This window comes from Agelaius phoeniceus, chromosome 5 (genome assembly GCF_051311805.1).
Source record: "Agelaius phoeniceus isolate bAgePho1 chromosome 5, bAgePho1.hap1, whole genome shotgun sequence".
Classification (NCBI taxonomy): Eukaryota; Metazoa; Chordata; class Aves; order Passeriformes; family Icteridae; genus Agelaius; species Agelaius phoeniceus.
This window is the reverse complement of record NC_135269.1, coordinates 6390422-6410208: the sequence shown is the minus strand read 5'-3', so window position 1 is coordinate 6410208 and position 19787 is coordinate 6390422. Positions and strand designations below refer to the sequence as shown.

At 46.6% G+C, this 19787-nt stretch overlaps 1 protein-coding gene across 1 annotated transcript in view; it reads right to left on the bottom strand.

Moving 5' to 3' along the window:
- LOC129119190 (sodium- and chloride-dependent GABA transporter 1-like) overlaps positions 1-19787 on the bottom strand; it is a 34624-nt gene continuing 14837 nt past the window's right edge. The window contains exons 4-16 of the mRNA XM_054631047.2: positions 18512-18643; positions 17188-17288; positions 14060-14169; positions 13559-13691; positions 12234-12368; positions 10689-10792; positions 10271-10395; positions 9483-9595; positions 4969-5100; positions 4136-4238; positions 3621-3721; positions 2681-2848; positions 1-156 (exon numbers count right to left, since the gene is read on the bottom strand). Coding sequence (XP_054487022.1) covers positions 52-156; positions 2681-2848; positions 3621-3721; positions 4136-4238; positions 4969-5100; positions 9483-9595; positions 10271-10395; positions 10689-10792; positions 12234-12368; positions 13559-13691; positions 14060-14169; positions 17188-17288; positions 18512-18643 — 1562 coding nt within the window. The 3' untranslated portion in view covers positions 1-51. The remainder of the gene's footprint in view (positions 157-2680; positions 2849-3620; positions 3722-4135; positions 4239-4968; positions 5101-9482; positions 9596-10270; positions 10396-10688; positions 10793-12233; positions 12369-13558; positions 13692-14059; positions 14170-17187; positions 17289-18511; positions 18644-19787) is intronic.

Below are 19787 nucleotides of genomic sequence, written 5' to 3'. Positions count from 1 at the left end.
TGTGGAGCTTTGAGCAACTACAGGGCGGAGCAAGGAGTTGGGGCTTTCCTCCTACACGGCGGCGTCCGAGATCTTCCCGTTCAAGGATGTCTTGGGCTGGAGGCCGTTGTTGTGAGCGTGCCCCTCTGGCCTGGGCTGGGTCATCTGCTGCAAACGCTGCCCAGGAATGAAAGGAGAGAGTGTGTCAGCCAGGGCTGGGACAGCCAGGGCACGCATGGCAGCAGTGAGGGTTGGGATCCTCGCCACATGGCTCAGAGGTGACCCTGATTGCAGGGCAAGGGGATGGTGCATGCAGCGACTCCTCCAGCAGCATTTGGTAGTACCCCAAAAGCCTCTGAGAGTCACCTTTGCTCTGATGCTGCACAGAGCACAGCAGCTCCTCCTTTCATCTGAAACATGGGGAGCATCCTGATAAGAGGCAAACTGTTACCAGGCAAGACCAGCTGCAAGGAGGAAGAAGAGAGAGCTGCAATGCCACAGGCTTCAGAGCAGACCTATTTTTCAATTAGGGTTGGTTACAGAGCATTACTAAGTAACTATAGCAGGTTAGCAAGGTTAGAGTCTGTGCTTTTGATGCTGATCAGAACATCCACCTGCACAAACCTTTGCGCAGCAGCAATTCCTGCCACCCTGAGCTGACCAAATGGAAATTGCAGAGTCAAGTAAAGTGAAGCAAAAACCCATGAAAATATGGAGGGGCCAATCATTACTGGAGGCATGTGGATTGAGCATCAGGAGTGATGAAAAAGAATGAATCACTTTTACCAGTCAGGGAGGGACTGGTGCTGTGCACTGCAGAAGAGAATGCAGAGGGGGATTAAGCCTGACCTGAACAGACATCACTAAGAGAAGTAGAACCTCTTTCCAGTAAAGGGGAACAAACTCCTACCCTCCAATACCACTGAAGTGCCTGCTTCTGGGTGAATTCCCTGAAATGTTCACTGAACTGCTTCTGCCATTCATTGTATTTTTTCCCCCTCTAACATTCAGGCTCAGTAGGATCAAAATGACTTGTAATCTTTCCTGTCTGTCAAAACCACTTTATGCAGGATTGGCATCTAATTTCCCTCCAGCTCTATTACAAATTAATCCAGGATCTGTGTATATAAGAGGCCAAAAATTCTCTCTGTCTCTCTGATACCAACACATGCACACACAGATTAGCCTACTTTCTTCCTGCTGCCATCTGCTGCTCACTCATAGGTCTATGAATGATTGAGAGGGGGTCTGGGTCTCGTGATGTTTGCAAAGAGTCACACGGGGAGGGTGCACATCAGCCACTCATGCTACTTACTGCTGCTGATGGTTTGCACAAGATGCTGAGGGGAGGGGTGGAAACAAACTCATGAGCTTCCCTCCAAGCCCCTGGGGCAGCACAGGAATGCACAGCACTTTGGAAGGACTGTGGATATAATTGGCACAAGCCCTTGGTCAGGAGGAGTCGAGCTGCTCCTGAGAGGTCCCAGAGCAGTTTGGGCTCCCCCAGATGCTGCAGTGTGCTTTCTCCATCTCCAGTGAAACAGGATTGGGACTAGGCAAAGGGTTGAACCCATACCTGTACTTTCAGGCTTCCCTTCCCTCCTTCTCCAACTTTCATGATGAGTGAATAAGGAGCCCTGTAAATGTCAGAGAAAGGGCCTACAACTGGAATTCAGTTGGCCTTCAACCCAAAATCAACTAAGTGGCTTGACATAACGCCCTGGCTTGAGTCCTGCAGGAAGGACAAGTACTTAAACCCAGCTTCAGATGAGAAACCAGAAATTGAAAGCAGATCTGAGATCCCAAACCCACCCAGTTCACCCACATCAGAGCCCATCCAAATGGAATGCTGGGAGGAAGAAAACTCAAATCCACCTGCAACTTCACCTCAAAGGTAGAGAACCTGAAGCTGACCTTAGCCCAGTAATTCCAGCCACAACTTCTTTGAGTCAAAGTTTGTTAAAAATACAGCATCCCTAAAATAAACTCATGTGATTTAGATGGCTTCTGGTTGCTGTTCCAGCTGGGCTGGGAAAGCCATAAATCAACACTCCTGGGGTGGCTTCTTACAACGGTAAGCACTGAGCCAGTGCTCTCAAGACTGAATGTCAACATTGTACATAAAATCTTAACAGTAACTACTGGGTATGACATAGAGACTCATGATTCACTGCTTCAAAAAATCCTGCTCAAATTACTAAAGAAAATGTTATAAACAAGACTAATGTGGTGGGTATTGTGGGTTGGTCTTGCTTCCTAACACCTCAGTCACTCAGTGTTCTCTGAAAGGCACATGACAAACCACCCCTGTGCTTGTTTCTGCTGCTAGAAGAATGCCTGAGACATTTCAGGATTCAGGCTTGGAGGTGCTGATCTCCCAGCTGAGGAGTGCCAAGTAAACTTGCTCATAGCCAGGAATCCTCAGGAGCTGGGATTTCTCTGGGTCAAGAAACCTCAAGGATTTCTTCCCAAACTCTTCCATGGCTCCAGTACCCCATGCCAAAGAGATACTCAAGAGATGTCCAGTGCACTGGGGTGATCTGAACCCTCCCTCTCTCCTGGGGAGATGGTGCCCAGAGCTCCTGAGCACCAAGCTGGTGCACTCTGATAACTCTGTCAGAGCAGGACCAAGCTCTGCTTGGGCCAGGTTGAGTTCAGGGAGGAGCTTACCCTGGGCAGAGGGTGGTGAAGCTGTTCCTACCTGCCGGAGAGTTCCTGTTGAGGTGAAGAAGGAGTAGAGCATGTACCCTGGAATCAGAAACATGGAGGACAGGGCCATGAGCCACCCGATGCCTTGGCCCCACACAGGATAGACGTACTTGCCCAGAGTCAGAGGGGTCATTTCCACCACACTAAAGAAGAACACACCCTAGAAAAGAACACCAGCCATTGCAGGGGAAAGTGCAAAATCGGGGTCCCACCATTCTTTCCTTCATTACCTTCTTAGCTCCCAACAGCCTTACAATAACCCAACAGCTCTTTCCACTTGTCTTGATTCTTTCAGCCCACCAACTGGTAATTTCGTATAATTTCTTCTTACCCTAAGCTGGATAAGATAACCTAAGCTTTCCAAAAAGCTGGAATTGGAATACCCCATATTTCCTTCTTCCCTAGACTCCTCAGACAAGCAGTGCCTCCACAGCAGCTCCTATGCAAGTAAACAGCATCCTCAAGCTGGTCCCAGTCTTCATATCATACCACTCCCTGCACTGCTTCTGCTGGGAAGGCAGGAACCTGCAAAGGCCAAACTGCTCTGCAGTCAGTTATCCTGAATTTGGTGATAACTTTCGTTCTCATAAGCCTGCCAGAGGCTGAAGCTGGAGTAGCTGAAAGCCAGAGCTGATAATAGCTTTTTAAAACATGACATTATTTTGCTTATCTTCTGGCATCTCAGAAAAAAAAAAAGAAAAAAGAAAAAAGAATGAAGAACCGATGGCCTCATTTAGATTAAAAGCAATCATCTGGAACTTTTTTATGGGTGATTTCCAGCAGGCAGAGTGAAAGAGGGTCCTCTATCACTTTACCTGCCTGGGACCCCCTTGCACCAGACCTGCACTGGGTTCAGAACACAATGTTCCCCTACAGCCCATCTAGAGGCCTCTCTAGACCCACTCCTGCACAGAGGATTCCCCAGGTCTTACCAGGCAGACAAGAGGTGTGAAGAAGGCCCAGCAGATCTTCCACCAGATGCAAGGCTTGTAGCCAATCATTTCTTCAATGTTCCTGTAAAACCTGTTCACACCTACAAGAAGAAATGAGTATTGAAAAAAAACCCAAAACATCCCTGCACCATGGCATTCATCTCTTTTCATGGCAGAGCACAGGCCAGGCACAGCAAGGGGGTGACAGGGTGGCATAAGAAGAATTAGCTGGAAGGGATGGAGTAGTGGGACACAAACTCATGCTAACAGCTTCCATGTTCCTGGGGTCCTCTTGAGGGCCCAGAGGGAGGGACCCTGGGCATCTGCCAGTCTGTGCTGAGGTTTTGTGAGGGCCTGGAGAAGTAAGATGACACCCTTCCACTCCTGATTTTCTGAAGTTATCAATCTAAGCTGTGTTCGGCTGCAAAATTGTCACTGTGTTCACTGGTTTTGGCTTTTTCAGTAAGTCACCATGCCCACAGAGAAAACAAAGGAACAAGGTGTTTTGTGCTTACCATAACACCAAGAAATTGAGATGGTCTCAAAGAAGACAAGAAAAAGAAGACACATGCCACTGGCTGAGTAGTAATCAAACAGCTTGAAGACATAAATGCCACCCTGAAAAGACAAAAACAGGGCCAAGGAGTTTGGTTATAGACTATGATCAACAATATTAGCCAGCAGCTTGGATTGCTACTGTCCATGTCTGTTGGTTTAATGTCCCTTTCCTTGGACAGCAGAGCCACTGTTGTGATGTTTTCACTGGAGTCTTGTTCCCAGCAGCAAAACTGATGTGCCCTTGCAGACAATTAGCCAGCCTGCTCAGGCATAGCCCAGGGTGAGGAGAAAAGTAATTACTAGGATCTCTTCTATTTCTCTGCTTTAGAAGGAGTCAATTTAGTCTGCTCTGCCCATCCCCAGAGTTTTGCCTTGCCTCCTCATGAACCCACACTGCTCCACAAATGGTCTCCTGACCACTCAGCCCTCACCTCCCCTCATGAGAACATCAGCTTCAGCTCCAGAGGTTCAAGCCCCCAATACACAGGTTTTCTTTGTGTTATCTTAACTCTTTGAAGTAAGCATTCCCTAAATTTGGGGTCTGTTGGCTTGAGTCCTTATTGCAAATAGCAGAACAATAGGCCAAGACTGACAATAGGATGATGGGAAAAATTATGGAGGCATCCATAATTGAGATGTAGCAGTGATGTAGCAGTGATGAGCAAACCACATCACCCAGAATAGGGGAAATGCTGTCACTTGTCCCAAAGCTTTGCTGGTGCTGTGATATGCCAAGTGGCCAGAAAGGAGTCAGGAATGGAGGTACAAGCACGGCCTGTACAATCTGTACCTGGGTGATGTTGGAGAATCCGATGAGATAAGAGATGAAGCAGACTACTGCGATGAAGATCTTCTTCCTGGCTCTTAGGACTTGAGGATACTCATCCATCAGGGCTGTAATGAACCCTTCCACAGTGCAGAACTATGGGAAAAGGCACACACTGAGGATACTTATATAAGTAACTTAACCTGCACACATTTAACCTCAATGTTGAGAACCTTATGGACTCTGCAGATTCTAGAAAAGAGTCATCTCTGCACAAAGCTGGTCTGAACCATCTTCTGAAAATTCATCTCTCTCCCCACTGAATATAGATTGAGCTAGGAGCACCAACTATAAATATTAAGTTAAATACTTAAAAATAGCTCAGATAAATCTCTGCCTTTTGCTTCTCATGCAAAGCCTCCTCTTTCTTCCCACAAACTCTCTAGGGTCTCCCTATCACTTCCCTGTTCCCCACACTGCCAGGCCCTGTGCCACAGTTGTGGGTCTGGCTGCTGCTGGGACACATGCAGGACCTTTATTGCTCTCCCCTTCTTGCTCTTGTCAGCCTGTGGCAACAGCCCTTGTGCTGTTCAATGATCTAAAATGCTCAATAAGGACCTGTATTACCCAGTCTCATGTGCATGTACATAACAACATCTCTGATTACCCAGTCCTTGACTGCATTTCATTTTTTCAAGCACACAGCATTAAATGCATGTAGCACACCAAAAGCCCATCTTCACAGCACATCATCTTTCCAGAGGTGGAAATCCCAGGATGGTTTGTGCAGAGCTGCACCAGCCACAGTGTAATAATGTGGTCTGCACTACAACACATAACGAAATCCCCATGAGTGTTGCCTTCCAGTTTTCATTCTACTTCTGCCTTCTGGTACAAGGGCAGTTTGACTGCCCTTGTGAAGTGCATTCTTCTCTCCCATCTCTTGATAAATTGTGAGATGTACTTTTATGTCTTGCTCCCAGAAACTACAGGTAACATACGCTCTCTCAGAGAGCACATCTTGCCTCTAGCAATAACCCTGGGAATTTATGAGGGCAGCAAACTGGCTTCCCTGGTCATGCTGAGCAAATGTACAAGCCAGTGCAATGAAAATTAGAGTGCTTTCATCACTTCTCGATGTCAGGGACTTCCCCATCCCTGGGAAGAAAAAAATCCCCTAGAGTGGAGGTGGAGGTATACAGATCAAAAAGAGCAGCAGAGGGTTGGGAAGATGTGTGGAAGAAAAATGGAGTGCCTGAGCCTATGATAGTAAAATTAGGGACCCCAATGCAGGGAAATGATTGGTATTTGATTTGATGATTTTGGAATGTTGAATATTGGTTTTATTAAAACTATACTATATTACATTATAACCGTATTAAAGAGAGATATTATAATATACTATATCTGTACTACAAAAAATACTAAAGAAATACTTACTACTAACTAACAACTTGTGACTGTCTCTTGACAGTCAGGACACAGTTTTGAGTGATTGGCTAAGGAAACAAAATAATTTTTAGTAGAATTTAATTGCTAAATTTTTTTAGGTAAATAATTTCCTAACACATTCTACATCTGTAAAACAAGAGGAGTAGTAAGCAGAGACAAGAATTGTTTTCCCTTCTTCTCTGCCTCTCTCACAGCTTCTCTCTGTTCAGAGGGCATGTGAATACCACAGGCTATAGCTGGGCAGGCATGGTGGAAGAGTTTGCACACTGCTGGGGCTGCCTTCCACATGGGCAGAGCAAGGCAAAGGGAGATGTGCATGCCCAGGGCTTTATATCCACATGGAAAGCCAGTATTCCCAGAGCATCAAAGCTCAACTGCTTCCGCTTGAATTTTGAATGAGCTAAGCTTTTTATGTTGGCACAAGTGCCATTAAAGCATCTTTTGCTGTTCATGCATGGGTTAAGCTGCCTTTATAGCCATTGACAGTGAGTGCTTCACCCCATCCCACCTGGCTTCTTGTCTGGAAGAGTCAGGACTGAGCTGGCACCACAGTGTGAAGAGATAGCATGACTAAAAAAACCACTGCTGAAAGCTATTCCTTCCACATGGATGCATGGCCAGGCACTGCCAGAGTCATGGCAGGGCCAGGGGATCTGAGGCCAAAAAGGCAAATGCATTTGGAGGGGAGCAGCCCTGGTCATGGGCAGAGGGTGGTGTCCAGCAGAAAAGAAGCAAAGAAAACGATGCCTTGAATAATTGGATGGAGTAAAGCTGACAGCCCTTTGGTGCAGGAAGAATGATCAAAATCAGGGAATGCACAGAAAGAAAGACAGGGAGATGGGTGGTGAGGAACAGGGCTCAACAAAGTCAGTTGAATTCTCTTTGTCTCCTATCAAAATTAAGCTCCTGTATAATGTATAAGGTGGAGAAACAAATGGTTGTACATTGCTTTTTCTAGTCATGGAACAGACAATGACCTTCATACCATTTACTGAAAATTGCCTCAAGACAGCCTCAGACTTGATAGGGGATGCAGCCTGGAGGAGGTTTACCTTTCCAGCCCCAGGGACTGTAGGTGCTTGGCATGGGGCTCACTTTTCCCAGCTTACAGACCAAACCTTGGCTGCTTGCACATGCAGACACCTGAATGAAAGCATGCTGCTTTCAGAGTGGTAAGGAGCTGAGCACTGGTGCCTCCTGTTCTTGCCACTGCCATCTGCTTTCCAAAAAATTCTCCTTTTACCACCAACCCTCTCCAGACACAATTTTTAGCACACATTCTTCTCTTCTTCATGCCTCACCCCATGATATTATTTCTTTCCCAAGCATTTTATTTCCATTAACTTCTCTCTATTGCTCCTTTTCCTCTTTAGGGGCCTAATCATTACACAACCTGCTGGGTCCAGTAATCTGGGCTTGGGAGCCACAAGAGTGGCCTCACTGCTGGCAGCTGGAAATCCTCATGACCAACCTGTGCCAGGCAGCCTCACATGGGACAGACACAGGCTGGCAGTCACAAGGCTTGCCAGCTCCCCTGAGCAATAAATGCCTGACCTGGAAACTGGTAGGTTAAAAGGAAGCACCAGGATATTATGAAAGAGGTTCTGGATGGGAGAGAGCTGAAGCCTGGTTGGATCAGAGCAGAGGGAACACCAAGGCACAGGAGGGAGGTGTCTGTCAGTACAGGTCACTCATCCCACAGGAACACCCTGGCAGGAAGAGCAGCTGGAGCTGTGCTGCACCTGCAGGACACAATGCTCGCTCCCCATCTGCAAATGCCACAAAGGATATGCAATCAGCACGCAGAAAATACTTTTTTTTTTTTTAAACTAAATGCTCCAAAATGCATGTGGAATTGCAGCCAGTGTAGCAGCCTGTGCTGACTGGTTTATATGCAGAAGCTGCCATGCTGTTGCTGGTGTGTTTGAATGAGGCAGAGCTCCAGCATGCAGACAGAAAGCTTCTTCGCCTGTATTTAGCTGTGCTGTTTAAAAGCTTGTTTTCCTTTTGATGCTTCATTCCCCCCCACCCCAGCCTCTTCCTCCAGGCAATGATAGCCTCCCAACAGACTGTCTGTCCTCTGAAACTGGCTGTCAGGAGGGACGTGGAGAATTTCAAGGGGTATTTCAGAAGCAAATGCAGCAAATAAATTCCACACAGAGTGCTAGAGGGCTTATTGTCATGTCTCGATTTACCAGCACTGAGTGAATATTCCATGCAGCTAATTTTTTTTTCCTGTAAATGTAGTTTCTTTCAGAACATTCAGGTATTATTTTAATTTTTTTTTCCTATATAATGTCTGTGGTAATGCATTCTTGAGCTTTATAAAATGCATATGAGAGTGTGACATGATTGAAAACCAGGTTTGTTGATTAGATTTTCCTGGAAACCAGGTGTGACATTTCAGGAATAGCTTTGAGTCTGATTGTGAAGTAGGCTTGGCTTTATGAACACTGCCTGTAATCCAAGAGAGCATCCATTTTGTACTGGTGGTTTGTGCTGCAAGAGAAGAGCACAGGGGCACAAGGGTGGATATGACAGACAAGTGCAAGTTTTTGCAGGAACCTTTGATTTTTATACACTCCAAAGGAAGGCATGCTGCAATGCACTGCTTCACTGAGTAGCTACTTTGATGCTGAAGTATCAGAAAAAACTGTCACCACTTGTAAAAATGCAGAGATAATGTTTTTTGTTTGTTTTGTGAGGGCTCTGAGGGGGCAGAGTAGAGACCTTTTGCTACATCTAACTTCTTCCCCCTCAAGTATCTTGTAAAACTTTGCCACCAGATAAGATGGCAAAGCAGTCAGGGTACCCAGGCACAGCCTTTTCCAAGGCATAGATCCTTCTGCCACGATCTATCCCTGCTAACCTACAGACGAGGTCAGGGAGCTGCAGCTCTGCTCAGGGTTGCATTGTTGCTGGCATCAACAGCAATGCCAAAATGCTGCAGGAAAGCACAGCCCTCACACCACGAGAGAGTAAAAACCCACTCTGCTCTGCACTGTCCCAAGTGCAGAAGGGGACACCACAATTGTACCTGAAGACATCTTTGCATCTTCCTCCACTTTGTCCCTGAGTTGTCTCACCTGACTGTCCAGACCCAGCATCATCAGCATGGAGAAGAAGAGGATTGACCAGAGTGGGGACAAGGGCAACTGTGTGACAACCTGTGGGTAGGCCAGGAAAGCCAGTCCAGGGCCTGCAGTAAGGAAAAGGGGGATGAGCCCATGTTCACAAAGCATTTGATGGCAAGTCTGAGATAAGTGCCACAGTTAAATAGACAGACAAAAATTACAGCCAAGAACTCAGGGGTTTTCATACAGGAGCTGTGCCTTTGTGCCTGTGACACACCAGCTTGGTGGGAGGCATGGGGGCAAGATGGGGAGACAGGATTGGAGAAACAAGTCCTGCAAGCAAGTAATTAAGTAATCAAATTATTGCAACCAAATGGAGCTGGAGCACTGTGCTAGAAAAATAAACTGATATTCAGAGCTGGTTATAACTTTCCTGGTGCTTTTTTCTTTTTTCCCCACCACAAAATGCTGTTTCTTGAGATAAAAGCTTTCTCTGGAAAGACAGCAATTTCAAAATATGTCTTCATGCAGAAAGACACAGTCCTATCTTGGTTAAAAAATTATTCTGAGATCTCAGTCTCAAGATTTTGCATGAAAAAGGGACTCCAAATTTTGATCACATCTACTGAAAACATAGGTAGTATCTATTCTCCATAAGAAGGTTTCAGACAGCAAATGGCCTAAATATTTCACTACAGCAAAATAAAACTTCAGCACACGAAGTCAGGACAGAACAAGAGCACCCCACACAAATGGTTGTCACAGGTGGCTGTTGCATTTGAGCCTGGGTTTCTGCTTACCCGAAGAGGCCAGCTCTGACACCGACTTCTTTGTGATGTGTGACATGAAGCCAATGATAGAGAAAATAACAAATCCAGCAAATACACTTGTGGTGGAGTTTATACAACAGACAATAATGGAGTCTCTGGAAGAGAGAAAGAGAGAAAAAATCCCACCTGCAGGTCCCACCAAGAGCAGACAGTGGGGTAAACAAAAGACCAAGCCCTGCGGATAGCTGATCCTGTGCCTTGGACAGGTAGCACAGGTGACATACTGAGTGTCCTGTAGGCAGGGAGCCCCTCTAAAGAGATCACATTGTGTCCCCTAGGCTGCATGGTGCCAGCAAGGGGACAGCAGAGATCAGGCAGATTCACCACAACCCCCTGCCTCACCCATGAGGAGTCCCAGCCACACAGGAGGGTGGAAAAACCCGCTGACCTGTAGACGTTGTTGTGGAAAGTGTTGTAGCTGCCCAGAGCAATGAGGGAGCCCAGCCCCAGGCCGTAGGAGAAGAAGATCTGAGTGGCTGCATCCATCCAGACCTGTGGAGAAGGAGCCAGAGGAGGAGTGCAGCAGAAGGGGACTCTGTGCTGCAGGTGCATGTCCTGCAGCAGCACAGTGCAGGGCTAGCAGGGGGACTGGGTGCAGACTGTGGAGCTGAGTGCTTGGATGTCCAGCCCACTGGGGTGGCCAGAACCTGAGGGAACCCTGTCAGTAGGGCCCAGTCAAGAGTTTCTTACTAGTATCTAATCTAAAGCTATTCTCTTTCAGTTTAAAGCCATTCTTCTTGTCCTGTCACTACATGGTCTTGTCAAAAGTCCCTCTCCAGGGCTTTTCTGTAGGGCCCTTTCTATTCTGGAAGGTAGGGAATCTGCATCCTTCCCATGTGTCAAGTGTATCAAAATGCAGCCTGGCCCAGCACCAGACATACCCTCCAATGGGATGATGTAGATGGAGGAAGGGTCATGCATTTCTGAACAGTGTCCTGTGCAGATCAGGAGGGATTCTTGCATTGTCTGAGAGTGTGTGTGTGTGTGTATGTGTTTGTTTGCTTTCTCACATGGGCCCCCAAGGGATGCTGCTCCACTCAGAGACCCACAACCTTCTCTCACACCCTCCATTTCTCTTCCACTAATGTGTCTTTGATTTTCCAACATGGAGCTGTTTGTGCAAACAACTGCAGAGGACAGCCTGCAAAGCTGGTCCCAGTGCCTTAAGGTGTTAAAACTTAGAAAGTTCAAGAAAAGGAGACAGACTGTTTGTTTCTTAATTGCATAGTATTTACACAACTCTTCTGGTCTTGAGAACCCTGTTTCCTGCATTAGAGCCAATGCAGTTGGTAGTATGGTTACAGAGAGTGTCCTGAAAGAGGGATCCTTGGGACCCTTGCTGGAAAGTGACAAATGTCCAGCTGTCCCCACTCGCACACAACTGGTGACTTTGAAACTATGAGAGTATTGCTGCTGAAAAATGCCGAGTCTGTGCATCCTGAAAACTTCATTTTTGCAAGAATCCCTGCTCCTCCTGGGTCTCCTCTCTGCTACCAGTGACCAAGAACACATTACTGGCCACCACTCATCACTTAAGCACTTACAAAAACTGCTGCTGCGGATGCCACTGTATTTGTGCTCCTTCTGAGGCCCCCATGCCAGCACCACATCATCCTTTCTCTGGGAGCACCAGAACAGTCACTGAAATGAGACATTCCCAGCCCAGAGGGAAGGTCCCTTTGTCAGGATAACTTCTGACTCCCCCTACCTTGTGGATAACACTGTGCCTGACTACAGCAGAGCTGCTGCACAGATTTCCACCTTGAAGGACCTTTTCCTCTGTTTCGTCTCAGCCTATGAGACATGGGTTATGAATACTTGTATAGGGTTATTCTAGAGTTATTTTAAGGGAAATATATTCATGGGAAGTGCCTGGGGAAGCCTAATGCAGAGACAGCTGGGAGATAAGAGCTTTCCTCACTAGGCTACAAACCTCAGAGTCAGAGAGCTTCCTGAAGTCAGGTGTGAGGTAGAAGAGGATCCCCTCCTTGGCTCCTGGCAGCGTGACTCCCCGGAACAAGAGGATGAAAAGCATGAAGTAGGGGTAGGTGGCTGAGAAATATACCACCTGAAAAAGACCCCATGGGAGAGAAGACATCAGCCCACCAGTGCCCAGGACCTTTCCTGCCCAGGGTGTCATTGAGTCTGGCATGTTCTCCTGTGAGGACAACAGGCTCCCAAGCACAGCCACTTTCAGCAGGATTTCCTTGCATTTTCTGTTCCCCATTCCCATGCTAGTAATGTTTCTGGCTGTTTGAGGTTTCTCCCTGCCAATGATACACAAGGACACACTAATCACAAAAGTAGCATGCTGAAGTCTGGATGAAATACCCAAAGACAAGGGAATTGCACAGGGATAATTTTAGCCCACAGAAGTAATCCCCTTAAGTCATCACATCCTTATTTTGCAGAGCTAAAGCTGGTGTTTCTCTAGACCAGTGCATCAAGCAAAACAAGTTGTCTTGATTCCACTGCTTTCTTTTCAGCACTGTTTCAGTATCTTATGGGTATGTGCCATCCCTCATCACAGGGCTCACACCAGTAATCACCAGGGCTTTGCTGTGGCTGTGTAGCTAAAGCCTATTTGAGAGCCACTGGGGAAGTTAACAGCTTAGGTGACCTACCCTTGAAGTGCTTCTTTCTGATCTCTCCTCTAGATTATTCCTTTCATAATAGTGTCTGGCTGCACCATGCTGTGCTCTAAATAACACATCTCAGCATCTCAGCACTGCTGTTTCACTAAACAAAGCAATTACCTTTCTGCTGTGCTAGCCTGGAACACTGCACAGGGAAAAACAACGGGCTTCTCATCTGAACGTCTCCCACCAATATCAAAAGGGCAGCAGGGAAATTGTCAAAGGAGATGGTGAGATTTTTTCCACCAGAGGCAATTTAAGAGACTGTGATTGTCAGAAGTGGGAGGCCACAAGAAGCTTTGCTCTCTCAAAGGGCTGTCCCAAAGTGGGAAATATAAGTAATTTCTGAAAATGCCTCTTCCCAAAAAGAATGCATGCTCAGACCCATGACCCTACTGGCAAGAGTTATTCTCTACACTTAGAATGAAAATTACCATAAACATCATAGCAATTTTCACAGCCATGAAAGGTAAATGTCAGGAATTTAATAGCATCTACTGTGATTTTGCCTGTAAGCACTGTAACCTTAGTTATAGACACTTAAATAAAATTGAGTCTGGAGGACATTTTGACGGCCCAGCAACAAGAGGCAGCACCAAAAGACCCAGCCCTCACACTGTACCTTGCCTGTCCACTCCACACCCTTCCAGATGGAGAAGTAGACCAGCAGCCAGGCCAGGGCCAGCGTGCCAGCCAGGGGCCAGCGGACGGTGCCAGGCTCCCCCAGGCCTCCGGACATCTGGTGCATATTCCTCCTAAGGGTGGGAGACACTGTGTCAGGAGGAGGTCTAACAATCAAGGGCTGAGGAATTTGGAGCTCCCAGAGGTGGCTGGAGGGTGAATGGTCAGGTGCAGACAAGTGAGAGCACCCACAAATCCCTAGAGAGAAGTGAGGATCATTGTGATGGGACAAAGGGAAGTGAAGAGAGGTGGACAGACTGTTTGCCTGCAGGTCCATCTGACGTGCATCTGCACAGTGCACCCCATGCCCACCATGGCTGTAACGCCCTTCTGCCAAAGCTGCCCAAGGAGCAGAGCCCACAGGCACAGCCACAGCCCTGGTGGGCAGGCACAGTGACCACAGGGAGGGGGAGAAACCTGGTGTGGGCAGCTGGGGACGTACTCCCAGAACTCGGTGACGGCGCTGGTGAGGTTGGTGGTGTCGTTCAGGGAGTAGTTGGAGAAGCAGCGCTCGGTGTTCCAGGCGTTCCCACAGCTCTGCCATGGCAGCTCCTGCACCAGAACAAGGACAGGAGGGTCATCATTCATGGGATATCTCCCAAGTGAAATCTGGCTTCTTCTAAACTGAAGCCCCTTAATTTTTTTTTTTATTTTTTTTTTTTTTGCAAAGATAATGGGCAGCTCCACTGGATGGGCATGCCCTTGTAGCCAAAATAATGGAACAATTTTCAAAAATATGATAAATTGTAACAAGGATTTTCAGGGAAAAAATATCATTATGTGATTAGGGCAATACTGTAGCTCCAATAAAATGTTAGCAATTTCCCACATAGAAAGCCACTTCCAATTAACTGTTGATAATTAATACCTACAAATTAAAATACTATCAAGGGATACTGTGTTTATAACCATTACAGCTTTTTGCTAGCTTCACTCAACAAGTGGTTGGAATTTACTGCAGAAAGAATAAGCAGGGATTTGTTTCTTATGCTTCATTTACACCAACTTCAATTCTTAAAAAACAACATGGCCCTGAGAATGGAGGCAAAGGGTTGTCTACATCAACAGACTTTTATAACACAAGCATAGGAGAAAATTGTCCAGGACAGTAGCTGTTTGATGCTGTCCACTGCCCTGATTATAAGCAGCACAAAGGGATTCCTGGGAGATGTTTACACTGTTGGTAGCAGTGAGACAGCAGCACAACACTACAGAGTTGCTGCAATCAGCTCTGGCACTGCAGGCAGTGAAGCAGCAGTGCCAGGGACCGTGTGAGTGTGCAGGACAACTCACCCAGGCCATGCAGTGCCATGGCTGAGCCAGCCCAAGGAAGCAGCTCAGATATGAGCAGCTACCTCTTTTCCCAAGCACAGTGTGTGTAGACAAATGTAGAGCAGCTATTCTGGGTGATTTCCTTCTGCAGATAAGACCTGAGGCTCCAGCTCAACAAAGCTTTAAGAAGAAGTTTGTATCCATCCCTATTCCTCCAGGAATGTAGACACCTCTTTGCTGTAAAAGCAGATCCACTGACGAGGGGAGAGAATGATGCATCATCTCCATCTTATCTCCATAAGACTCCATCTTATCAGAAGGCTAATTTATTACTTTATTATACTATATTATATTAAAGAATACTATACTATACTAAATAATACAGAAAAGATACTTACTGAATGCTAAAAAAATAATAATGAAAACTTGAGACTCTTTCCAGAGTCCCAGCACAGCTTGGCCCCAACTGGCCAATGAGTCAAAACAACTCACACCAGAATCCAATGAAACAATCACCTGTGGTAAACAATCTCCAAACACATGAGCAATCTCCATTCCACATGAGCACAACACAGGAGAAGCAAATGAGATAAGAATTGTTTTCCTTTTCTCTGAGGCCTCTCTGGCTGCCTTTCAGCTTCCCAGGAGAAAAACCCTGGGCGAAGGAATTTTTTTAGAGAATGTAAATGCCACACTCTTCAAAAAAATTATCTGTATTTTAAGTGCCTTTAATGCTGCCTTCACTGCTCCATCTAAATCAGTTCACTCCAGCTGATGATACCTTCAAACATGGTATCCTGGCAGAATGGTGACTATTGCAGGGGTGGAGGTGACATTCCAGTAGCCACCCAGACCACTGCACCCCCCTCAGTGGTGATTTCATGAGGACTTGCTAACTTCACTGAAGAAAGGCAGTGGCTTGAGCAGTGCTGCACAGCAGCTCTTCAATGTTTGCATGTTAGAGAAGCTGCACAGCTCTCACAAGGAGGGGCAGGCTGGGGGACAGTTTGTTGCTGCTCCATTTCCTCTGAATTTCAGAGGACAGAAACTGCAGAAGGCAGGCTGGGCTCTTATTATAGTTCAAAATACTCTTAGTCAAATTTAGAAGGCACAGGGGACAGACATCAGCCTGGCTTTTTCATTTGCACCTTGGGTCCTTTTGGGAATTTGGAATTATTATCTCTGGTAAAAGAAAAGGTCTTGAGCCAAACATCTGGATCTGCCTATGCACATACAAGCACTGTCACCACCTGGGTCTGTAACACCTGAATGTACCAAAGCCTTATCCTGAGAAACATCCTGCCCAGGGTGGAGTTGGGATGGGTTACTTTGGGGAAGACCTCTGTTTATTTGGGAACCCCTGAGGGTGCATCTAATCACCCACAGCCAATAATTCTGTTCTAGATCCAGGACCCTACAGTGATAGGTGGTGTTGGTGGTAGAAACACAGTTGGGAATGCCCAATGAAATGATTCAGCAAAAGTCTTGACAGATACTTGAAACTTTTGCAGGAACAAAAAGGAAAACTGGATGTGCAGTGTCCACGATAGCACTTCAGGGTTATATCTAAATGACATTTAAAAAGATCCCATTTGATCCATGGGGTTGATGTCTTTAAGGCTTCAGGTTGCTCAGAGACTTACATTAAGGAAACTCTTACCAGTTTCTGGGTTGAAATAAATAATTCAGCTACCAAGAAGTTAATATGGGGTGTGATTCTAACCTTGTACGGTAGAAGGCCCTGCTATGGAAGAGAAACCCACTATAAATTATAACACCAAAGCACACACTAAGGGACAGTCACAAGCAGATGTCTAGATACCTTCTGAATCATTTTCCCAGCAGAAAAAAAAATTCCTTGGAGATAATTTATCAAGTGAGGAGTGAACAAGAACTAATTAAGATAAGGAGCAAGTCCTGAGAAATAAGACCATGATATAACAAAGCCTGACAAAACCAGTTCTGGAAATGCGCAGCTCAGATTCGAGCAGCCCAAGAAATAAAACAGAAACACAGGCTGAGCTTTAAAGACTGAAGTGAGTGGGGAACAGTTCCTGTAGAGGGGATAGGACCATCCTCCCCAGAGGACAAGCATCACTACCCATCAGCACCACAAAACTGCCTCCAGGGCTGATGAACCTCTTCAGGAAGGGTGTAGCACGGTGCTGACAAGGGCTCTTTGCACAAATGGCAAGCAGCTAGTGACCACTGTGGGTCCTGAACAAGCCACTGCCCACAGGTGGGAGTGAGGACCCAAAGCACAGCCAATGCCACGCTGCAGACACGCCCGTGACTCACCGAAGTGAAGGAGTTGAAGAGATAGTAGAGAGCCCAGGCAATGATGACAATGTAGTAGATGTTCAGCCAGAAGGACAGAACCATGGCTGCCAGTCCCACACCTGCAAATGAAGGCAGAGAGCAGCATCAATCCATGTGGCAGTACCTGTTGTTGGTTTCTCTAGGTCTGGATTGAAGGTACTTGAGACACTAATTCATGTTGGGACTCAGGTGTTTATTATTTCTTATCAGTAAAACAGTTTCACTGCTGTGAGTTCAGCAGCAAGGCACAAAATGGCCAACAGTCTCTTGTTCCAAGGTCTTTTAAGACTAAACTATCCAATTAAGAACTGGCACCTAGATTATTTTCCTTTTTAACCCAATAACTCATCCCAAAGAGCTGCAATGTGGACTTTTCTGCCCAATTACAAAATGGGCAGAACCGATGAAGAAGAAGGAAGAAGAATCACAAAGAAGAAACTCAGGACAACAACCTGTGCCCTCCATCTTGCTTCTATCCACAACATACTAAAAATCCCAAAACCTAAATTTCTCACCTGATACACCTACACTACTCTCTATAATCTATTTCACACTTTTGTGGGTTCTAGTCTATCTTGAAGTCTAGGAAACTTTCTCCATGAATGAGGGTCAGAGTCAGTGCTCCCCTGGGGGTCAGGGCACCCCAGAGCAGACATATTCCCAATGCCCTGGGTTTCCACAAATCCAGGTCTCCAGTACCCAAGGGAGTTCATGGGCACCACAGCATGTTTTTTTTTTGAAAACCAAAAAAAGGGAACCAGCTCACCAACATAGAGTGTGCTGTAGTTGAGCTGGTCAGCAAGGGAGGCTCATTTCCTTATGTCTCTCAGCCACCCATTTCCACTGGGGGAACAGTGTTACTTCAGTGTGCTACTGGTACTCTATGGACAGAACTCCATGAAAACAGGATCTTGTCACTTCCCTGGCAGAATTTTACTTTCCCACATCCGAGGCATTTCTAAATCACCATTGGCTTCTAGAAAACAGTTACTTCAAGCATGGCAACAGGTTGCATTCCCATGCAATTAAAGTAGGCACATATAGAGAGGCTTGGGAAAACAAAGGGTCTTCTGCAACCAGAGTCACAGTCCCTTGTCATCACACAAACCTGCTTGAACAGAGCACAGTGCTGTTAGTGACTGAAACAGAGGTCAAGGACAGCTTGATAAAGACAGAGAGGAACCCCCCCCTCACCTGGCACCCCATCCCAGCCCCCAGGGATTTGCTGATTTGCCTTCAAACCATTAATGGGATGCTGCCTGTAGTTACATGTCATTGCTGGCACAAACATACAGCACAGTACCTTTGAACATGGGTGCTAATCTCCAGACTCCTAGTCCACCAATAGAGGTATACTGGCCCAGAGCAGTTTCCAGCAGGAAGAGAGGAATCCCAGCAAACACCAACGTCAGGAAGTAGGGAATGAGAAAGGCCCCTGAAAGAAGGAGCAATGTTATCAGGCAGTTCCCCCTTTGATCAAGAAGGAAATGCCTCCAGCTGCAGTTTCTTGCTCTGCAACAGCCATGTAATGAGGAGCAGCCTCTCCCAGAGGTGACAGCTTGCAGCTGGAGTTGATGTGTTTGGTGAGTCTCCCACTGAGGTCACAGCTGCCTTTCCCTTATCACTGTGGGTATGCACGTACCATATGTACAAATACACTGGCATCACTAGCTGTGCAATGCCAGGCTCACTTTGTTAGCTGCTAAACCCAATCTGACACCAACCCCAAAAGCTTGGACACTGACATTGATAACTTGTTGATGCTTTTTGTCTTACCTGCAGAAGCTTTCAATTCTTCTTCTTCTTGAGGGAATAGTGCACAGGAATATCTGACACTGGTCATGCTTTCTTTGTTTATAGCTGCTTCAGTCTTTTAAAAAATCTGTGACCAAGACTGTATTGGCTCTTGTAACAGTGCTATATACCACCCCACCTGTGTTTTAGGTTTTACCCTTAAAATTCCTAGTGAAAATATTATTCTTGTCCATGGCCCTATGGAAATCATCTCATCACTGGAAAGGAGGTAGAACACTCATTCATTAGGGATATTACTGGCACCCAGTTTTTAGAAGAGCAATTAGAATAGAAAAGACTTGCTCTGTGATTGGAAGACTGTACAAGTTCAGGTCATCCTGACTTCTAGGATGTGGGACAAAGCCCAGTTTTATCTTTCTCATGGAATAGGCCATCATTTCTGAGGAGGACAAACTTTTGCAGAAGATGCTCACTGGGGACGGAGGGAGGACACTCAGTTTGCCCAGAAGTGGCTGGCTGTGTTCAGGACAGCACTGATTCCTGCACCAGCCTTAGGGCTGAGCTGTCAGTCTGAGTCTTCCTCTCCAGATAATTGTAGGAAAGCAAACACAGAGCCAGCAAGCAAAGCCACTCTGGAGAGCTGTGGCCCAGCTTGCACCCAGCAGAGCCAGGCTCCAGCAGCTGCTCTCTGAGGGCAGGGAAGCAGCCAGGCACAGCCAGGGATGCTGGCTCAGGGGACACCCAGCTGGGGACATCTGCCTGCCAAGCAGGGAGCTGAACCCAGCTGGGAGAGGCAGGTGCCAGCACTCGGCATGAGAGTCCAT